At 64.4% G+C, this 8,548-nt stretch overlaps 1 protein-coding gene across 1 annotated transcript in view; it reads right to left on the minus strand.

Annotated features, from left to right (window-relative positions):
* KDM4B (lysine demethylase 4B) overlaps nt 1-8,548 on the minus strand; it is a gene marked incomplete at its 3' end in the record, with an annotated part of 77,810 nt that overhangs the window by 11,977 nt on the left and 57,285 nt on the right. Inside the window, exons 8-9 of the mRNA XM_021707987.1 lie at nt 6,039-6,235; nt 100-201 (exon numbers count right to left, since the gene is read on the minus strand). Of these exons, the coding sequence (XP_021563662.1) occupies nt 100-201; nt 6,039-6,235 (299 nt within the window). The remainder of the gene's footprint in view (nt 1-99; nt 202-6,038; nt 6,236-8,548) is intronic.

Genomic DNA, 8,548 nt, shown 5'->3' on the forward strand with positions numbered 1-8,548 from the left:
GAGGGGGCGTGGAGCGGGACACGATGGCAGCTGGATGGGCGCGACGGACGGATGGAGCCCGAGCCATGAGATGCCTGACAACGACACGGAGACACTTACGCCAGCCCCGGCTTTTTGGTCTGCTCTTTCTTCCTCTCTAGACTGGGCTTTCTCTCCTCCTCAGCCTTTTTCCAGTGTCTGTTTTCCTTCAGACTAATTTGTCTAGAACGTAAATTTGGGGCGTTTTTCTCCAGGACGCCTGCCTGGGCTCCCTGTCCTCCCTATGGCCCGGCCCACACTCCGCTCTCTGACCTGGGCCCCAAGTGACCTCCTTCCCCCGCTCTAGACCCGCTCTCAGGGCTGGGCCCTCACACGGGGACGCGCCAGGATCCCAGGGCACCAGGATAGCCCAGGCCCGGCAAGGACCTTGCGGGAGAACGCCAGGGGGCCGTGGCTCGGCTGGGTGGCGTCTCAGGAATGAGGAGAACGGGTGGAAGGGAGGAAAGGAGGTGACGCAGGGTGGGGCCTGCAGGTGAGCGGTCATCTCAGGAGCTGCTGCTGGGCGGGCAGGGCTGTGGCTGCCAGGAACTCGCGGGGAGGCCGAGGCCCAGGGTCACGTGTGCTCCCTGGTAAGTGGGGCCGCCTGCCCCCTGGAGGCCAGTCCTGCAGTGCGCCCCGCATGGCCATGGGCGCTCAGGCCACAAGCCCGAGGCCTCACAGTCCAGGCCCCTTGGCCTTCTCCTCTCCCCCAGTAAAGATCCAGCCGCACCGGCCCGTCTGCAGCTGAGAAGAGCAGGCATGTTGGTGTTTCAGAGAAACGCCAACCGTGGCTGCAGCTTCCCGCCTTCCGTGTCCTCAGCCCTGAGGGCCCTGAGGCAGCTGCACCTACAAGGACCAAGAGGTCACCAAGGCAGGGCAGGAAGCCGTGTAAAGCTTCTGTTGCCAGGATCCCCATCCCCGCCCGAGCCAGGCTCTCACATGGGCCTGTAGCAGCCCACGGCCCCTCCAGGACACCCACACCTGACCACTGCCAGCCTGCTCCCAGCTGCTTAGCCCGCCCTGTGCTCCATGCTGGCTCCTGGGTGACTCCTCCGAGAAGCCTTCCCAAACCGCCCCTCCTCTAGCCTTCCCAGGACACTGGTCACAGCTGGGACCCCTTGTTCCTCGGCTGCCTAACCCCTAGAGTCAGAGCTCTCTTCAGGGCCCTGGCCTGCTGCCGCCTGGTACGCGACAAGCCCCACCCGACTGAGCATGGCCCGCCACAGATGACTCAAGGCAAAGCGGGTGGAGCGGAGGCATGGCATCACACAAGCATGGCGCACGCGGGGTCACTGCGGGGAGGGCCAGGCTGGAGCAGGAGACAGGCAGGGGTGGGTGCGGGGCCGGAGAGGCACTAGGAGGAGCTGGGGGACATGGGCCCCACCTCCCGACAGCATGAGGATAGTTCCGCTGGGGACCTGGGGGCGCCCACTTGGAGGCAGTAAGCTCGGGTGGAGAGCTTCGGACCTGGCATCGGGGTGCTGCTGGCTTTTGTCACCAACTGCTACGCCAGGGAACTGTAGTCAGAACCCCACGTGGACCCACCTGGCTCAGGCAGCACCCACCACAGGGCCCTCCCAGGCCGATGCACCGGGCCTGGGCTACCTGTGGGCCCTCAGCCCCTCCCATCCAGGCGAGGTCCACACTCCACCTGGAACCAGCCCGGAGGCCACCTCTGACCCCACCCCACTGCCCCACCCTCATCACCCCCAAGTGCCCCAGGTCAGCCCAGTCCCCACACCCACTGGGCTCAGGGCTCTGGGGAATCAGCAGCCCAGGGAACATTCGGACATCTCCCTGTGGCCCGTCCCGACTTCCCTGCAGCTGGCTGAGGCCCAGGGCCCTGCACCACACAGAGCGGGGTAGAGGGGGGACCAGGGACACAGACTCGCCAGGGGCCACGTTGACGCTGAGCAGGGGAGGCGGGGCCAGCACGGGGCATGTGTCCCCAGTGCCCAGGGAGGGACTCGTGTCCTGGCAACCTGGCTTCCTCCGCCAACACCCCAGACACCAAAGGGACGCAGTATTCTAAGTCTGCTTTAGTGCCACGAAAACTCCGCTAGGCTGCGAATCCGGGGTGACCGGGCTGCCTTCTCTGCTTGCGCTTCTGGGTCAGCGACGGGCCCTCTCTGGATGCTGCGGGTTCTCAGCACCTTCGAACTCCCTAACTGCGCTCTGAACCTCCTCTGCTATGGTCTCCACTCCACGTGACCCCTCAGGGAGGCGCCTGTTCCTGACCTGGTGAGGGTCCTCAGCGTGAGACTCTCATCTTGAGAATTCCGAGGACTCCTTTGGTTAGGTCTCGATGCCTAAACTCTGTGGCTTCCTGGATTATGCCTGCATCTACCCGGGCACATCCTGGAATATCTTCTTGCTTTATACCCATGTCCACCTGGGCGTGGTCCGGGAGTGGCTTCCTGGTATATGCCCGCATCCACATGGGCACGTCCTGCAGTATCCTTCTGCTTCACGCCCCCGTCTACCTGGGCACATCCTGCAGTGGCTTCCGGAGAAAGGACGTGAAATCTGAGACCCGCGTGTCTGAGAAGATCTTGCCTCCCGCCCACAGTTCGTGGCCATTTGGCTAGGCACATGCTTCTGGGAGGAGAACAGCTCCTCCTTTGACTTTTGAAGGCCTTGCTCCTCCGTCTTTCCGCTTGCAGCATGAAATTCTGAATCCAGGGCCGGGAGGGTCCCTTGTGGTGGCATGTGTGTGGGCCATGCTTGCTGGTGGCGTGCGTGTGGCCGGCTGGACCTGCTGGTGACGTGTGTGTGGCCGGGCCCGCGGGTGGCTTTGGAGAAGCTGGGGGCATGTTCGGGAAGACAAGCCGAGGAGACCCCGAGTGAGTCCCGGGTCACAGCTTGGGCGAGTGTGGGTGTCCCCATAGTCTCCAGGTCGATCTCTCCACGGGGGGTGCATCTGCAGGGAGCAGCAGGAGTGCGGGTCTGAGGCACAGGGCGTCAGGTGCCCACTTGGGAGGCCAGCCGGAGGCGGGGAACTGCCGGGCAACGTGGGCAGTGGCCGAGCCAGGAGCAGCAATGAGACCCGGAGGGCGGGCATGCGGAGACCGGCCGGGAGCCGCAGCGGGAAGGCTGTCCCTGGCTTCTACGCCAAGGGTGTCCGCAGATGGTGCGTGGGCGCTGGAGGGTTGGTGGAGGCAGCCAGGACATGGAGTGGGCTGGGGTGGGCTCCGGGAGCGAGGCCACACTTCCCCAGCTCCCGCAGGGCGGTGTGGAACTCCGCAGGGGGTGGGGTGGCGGGCGCACCTGCCAGAGCCTGTGTAGACGGCTTTCTCTCAGCGCCGGTGTGGCAGAGCACAGCGAGGGCCCTAGGGGCGGCTCGGGTGCCCACAAAGAGTCGGCTGCACCATTCACCTTGGAGAAAAACAGCCGGCGGCAGGGTCAGCGTGGTCCTGTCGTGGAGATCTGCCCGTGAGGAGGCACAAAGGGCAGCGTGGCGTGTCCAGGCTGGTAGCCACAGTGAGCCATCTGCCTTTGGAGAGGCTGGCTTCTGGTCTCGGCCGAGGGGTGCCTGGTAAACATACGGGGTCGTTCCGCCAACACATGGACCCCCACAGGCGTGATGTGGAGCTCATTCTGATGCCACCCCTTGGTCCAGAGGACCCTGGCAATGTCTGGGGATACCCTTGGCCATCGTGGCCGGGTGCTCCCGGCGTGGAGTGGGTGGAGGCCAGGGAGGTTGCTCAGCACCTGCAATGTCGGCCACGGATACTCAGGCAGTTCCACCCCTGCCCCAAACAGGCCTCGGAAGCTCCGGGAGTCCTGGCCGGGGGACGACAGCCACGTGTAGAGGGCGCCGGGCCAGGGAGAGCCACAAAGCGCTTCTGAGAACCGGCCACCCAGGCAGAGGAGGGGGCTGCGGCTCAGGCTTTTCACCGTGAGTCACTCATCAGCCTTTCCAGAGAAAAGTGCACCCCGTGCCTTTCAAAAGGAGTCAGCCTTGTTTTACATACTGACAGCTTTACAGAAAGCTACCTCCTTGGGAATACGACTTAATTTGTCATCCGGGCCCACCGCTGGGTCATGACAGCCCCCAGGATGGCTGCACAGGAGGGATGTTCCGGAAAGGAACAGTTTGTGACGAGGGGCCCGTGCGCGCAGAGGCGGCTGGGGCAGAGGCGGCTGGGGCAGGGAGGCCAGGCCCGTGTGGGGCTTGGGTGGGGAGGCCACTTCCCGCGTGCAGAGAGGTCTCCATGCAGCGGTGCGCACGGCTGTCGGTGGCTCTCCCCGCCTGGTTATTGGCAATTCGCTCTGCTGACCGATTAGCCAGGGCCACAATCAATTAGACGTCGCGCAAACGGCACATCCGCTATGCTGCAGGGCCATTAAGCTCGCTGCGCTGGGGACTGTCGGGAGCCTCGCCATGAAGCACTCTTCACGAGGGCCATGGGCGGGGGGGGAGGACATCGGAAGGGACCAGGAGACTCGCCTCGCACAGCTGCAGGAGAAGGAGCAGAGGGAACAATGTTCCCCAAGAGCAGGGGCCGCAGGGGAACCCACACTGATGTAAGGGGAGAAGGTTCTGGACCAGGTGTGACTCCTCACAGAAACCAGTTTCAGGGCTGGCTCCTGCAGAGTATGGGAAGGATCCCCCGAGGCATCAGACGGGGGACCCGGCCAAGTCACCCCAGCCCCGGTGCTCGGCGGAGGCCGCAGGTGGGCTCTGCCCATCACCAGCCAGGACCCATCGAGCTTGAAGTGACTGGGCTGCAGACCCAGAGGTTGCAGCCCGAGGGGAGGGAGGCTGTCCCCACACCAGGGCTGCCGCACGGAGTTCACAGGCCAGGCGAGCGGGTAGCTGCGTGGGCACAGCCTGCAAGCCAGGGACGGGGCTCACATCTCTCAGTGGCTCAAAGGAAGGCACGCAGCATGTTCTGTGGCAATGAAGAGAGCACGAGAGCTCAATTTCAGTGGCCATAAAGAAAGCCTCAGGGGCACGGCCACACCCATCCCTCGCTGAACGTCCACTGTCTGCAGCAACTGCAACGCGGAGTTGAATGTTCGCTACCGAGCCGTGGGTCGCTGAGGTTCCTCTCTGGCCCTGCCCGGGCACGGCCGGCCAGACCTGCTGGGGGCCGCGCTCTGGCTGCAGCTTGTGCCCAGGGACTTGCCAGACGGCTCTCGGGCACCAAATAGGATTGTATTTTGCCAACAGCTGTACCATGCCAGGTAGCTCATACCCTGGAGGCTGGACACGTCCTCAGGAATGCTGGGGAGGTGGGTCTCCGAGGCTGCAGTGCCGACTTGGTACCTGTCCACGCGGGGCAATTCCATTTCCTCCTGAGCTGAAACCCCCCCCCGGCCCCCTCCAAGTCTGGACAGCCAGAGGCCCAGGGGCTGCGATGCTCCCTCCCTCTCATGGGAGGTCCACATGGGAGGAAACTGCGACTCGCCCTGAGGGTTCTGAGGGACAGGTGCACCCAAGGGTGCTCCTGGGGACAGGTCTCAGTGGCCACCGCGGCCTTGAGCTGGAGCAGCACGTTTACACTGAAGTGAGCCCAGGACACAAGGGGCAGGGCCCACAGCCCGAGAGCTGGGCCCGGGTAACGAGGACCTGCCATCTGCAGCCAACAGGGCCTGGGCAGCCCCGAGGGCAGTGACAGGCTGGATGCGGGCAGGATGCCGTGAGGCGTGGGTGTGTGCTCCGCCAAAGCGTAGGCCCAGGGCCTGGGGCGGCCCGAAGGTCAGGCCCCAGGTGTGACACAGAGCACAAGGGAGCCGGGGGCTTGGGCGACAGAGCTTGCCTGCCTCTAACCGCTGACCTTGAGCAAGACAAGGCCCGAGAAACGCGGGGGGTCTCAGAAGCCAGGAGACAGAGGAGGGGGAGGAAAGGGAGGCAAAGGGGAAGAGATGATGGAAGGAAGATGGGGAAGGGAAGGGAGGGAGAGGAAGAGGGGAGGAGGCCAGGGAGGGAGCGGGCAGGAGGGGGTACGCCAGAGGCCGCCAGGGGAGGTGGGGGCAGGCATCCCTGCCCAGCCGGCCCCAGCCCCAGGACTCACCTGCGGAGCAGCTTGGCCTTGAGCGAGGCCCGTGAGGCGCTCCAGGAACTGAGCTCGGGGCTGGTGAGGGCCGTGGGCCGCGTGTGGTCCAGCACGGTGAAGTCCTTGCCCTGTTTCCACAGCTCGTAGCGCTCAGGCTGCAGGATGCGCACGAACACGTCCATGGAGATCTTCACCATGTCCTTGCGGCACGTGCACTGCGGGGAGACAGGCTCTGAGTGCGCGGGACGCCCTGCCCGCCCCCGGCTGCCGCCCCTGGAGCCTCTGTTGCAGGATGGGAGCACGTGGAGCCTCTGTGGTGGGATGGGAGGCCTGGCTGGGAGTCTCTGGGAGGCCAGCACGTGGGAGGCAAGAGCAGAGCCCTCTGCTGGGGAGGACGGGCAGGTCAGGACCCACAGCTGAGGGTCCTCCCAGGAATTCGGAGAGGACGAGGGAGAGGGCAGAGGGTGACAGTCCCCAAGGAGCTAAGGGAACAGAGCAGCAGACGCACAAATGTAAGCTGAGGCAGTGGCAGCCCCCTGTGAGCCCAGCCCAGGTGACGACGTGGCCTGGAAGGCTCAGACAGAGGAACTGCACGACAATGCCACGCACCACGGCAGGACGGCTGGTGTCTTCTCGTGGGAGCTTCAGCTGGGCAGAGCCTGTCTTACTGGCCCTGTGCCGGGCGGGCCTGCTCTCTCACTCCCCAAGGCCTCCCCAGACACGGCCATCGGGCCACTGCCTCTGTACCACCTCGAGGTCATGCCAGGCACTGGTAAGGAGGTGCCACAGGTGGCCTGGTGGCACTTCAGGGACTTGGGGGTCACAGAAGCCAGGCCCTGGGGGGTGTGACCCTAGACACCCAGCGGTACTCCTGCCGTGTGCTCTTGGCCCTTGGGGGGAGGACAGCCCTGTCTCTCGCTCACCTGCTGGAATGAGGCCCAGATCAGCTGAAAACATCCCCCGTGAGAGGCAGGGGCCCATCTCAGCGCTGCCAGCAAACTGCCCGTGAAAAAACAACTGCACAGCAAATGTCTTCAGCTCTGTGGGCCACGATCTCCATCACGACCCCCCAACTCCTCCCCTGTGGCTGGAAAGCTCGCAGCCGGTGGGAGCCCGTGGGCAAGGCTGTGTGCTAATAAAACGTTATTGGCAAGCAAAGACCTGGCCAGTCGTGGGGTTTCTGGCCTGGACTCAGAGGAGAAAGTGACCCCTAGGGTCTCCCCGGGAAGGCTAAGGCTGTGGGGATGCTTGGGGGGCACGCACCCCCCCTTGATAGGGTGCAGTCCCCATCTCCCCACAGGACAGCACACCCAGGCCAGGCACTGGGACACGGGCACCCTGACCCCCCGCCCCTGCAGCTCAGCCTCAGAAGCCCACTCACTGCACAGGCGCAGGAGAAGCCCATTTCCAAAAACCGAGAAACCAGAGCTTAAAGTGTCTTTGGGTTAAGTGTCCTTCTCATGGTCCCCACCGCGGTCTCCACAGACGCGATGGAAACAGAAAGACATCCCTGAATGTGTCGACGTGGTCACCTCGCCCTGACAAGTCCTTCCGGACCCCACTCCTGTGCTCTGGAAACTGAGATGTTCATCACCCCAGACCTGACGCTGTGGGGCTGGGGAGAGAAGCCTCTGAGAAATTTTCTGCTGCCCCACCCCCACCCAGGACGGCTGGACCCAGCGGGAGGAGCCAGGGACAGCCACAGCCTGCGAGGCGCAGTAGAGTGTTTATGGCCGAGCGACTCCCAGCTAACTCAATCCATTTAATGAAAACTGCGGGAGAGGGCTGGCAGGGTAATTTGGCCGCCGAGAGGCGGGAGCACAGATGGCGCCCGCATCTCAGATTCCTGGCCGGCCTTGACCGCCGCTGTCCCCATCCACGGCGGCTTAAGGGATTTGTATTGAGCGGCTTTGCAATTGCTTTTCCTTAAGTAATTAAAAAAAGCACCTGTGTGCGCCCAGGAGGGGACACGAGACACGCTCTGCGGAGCGCATCGCTGCGGCCTGGAACCAAAGGCCCTCGCCGGCCAAGGCTGGCCGGGTTGCCGGCGTGTCCCCCGCCCAGGGGCTGGTGCCACTGCCAGAAGAAGCCGCAGGCACCAGCCCGTCCGGGTGGCAGGTGCTGTGGTCCTCCTGCTGGGGTGGCTGGGAACATTTGCAAGCGGGTCTCCATGAGGGGTGCGGAGGTCTGGGGCCAGGAGCGCCCGAAGGGGAAACGGCAGAAGGGGCAAGCCTGGGTGGTCCAGGGAGGGCAGCACAGCTGGCAGGTGAGAATGCGGGACGGTCATTCCGAGCACTGTGTGGCTGGGCAGCACCGCTCAGGGGAGGGGTGCTGGAGCCAGGACCAGGGTCCGGGTCTTTGGGGTGCACACAGGCTCTGGGCTGAGGACCCAGGCCCCCCACAGCCACACACCACTCCTTCCCCGGGGCCCTGGGCTGACAGCCGGGTGACCGAGGCCCACGGGGCCACACAGCTGCCCCACTGCAGGCCTGATGCAGACAAGCCACGCCATCTGTCCTCACTAATGG

This window comes from Carlito syrichta, unplaced genomic scaffold (genome assembly GCF_000164805.1).
Source record: "Carlito syrichta isolate Samal-C Ts95f unplaced genomic scaffold, Tarsius_syrichta-2.0.1 Scaffold130367, whole genome shotgun sequence".
Lineage (NCBI taxonomy): Eukaryota > Metazoa > Chordata > Mammalia > Primates > Tarsiidae > Carlito > Carlito syrichta.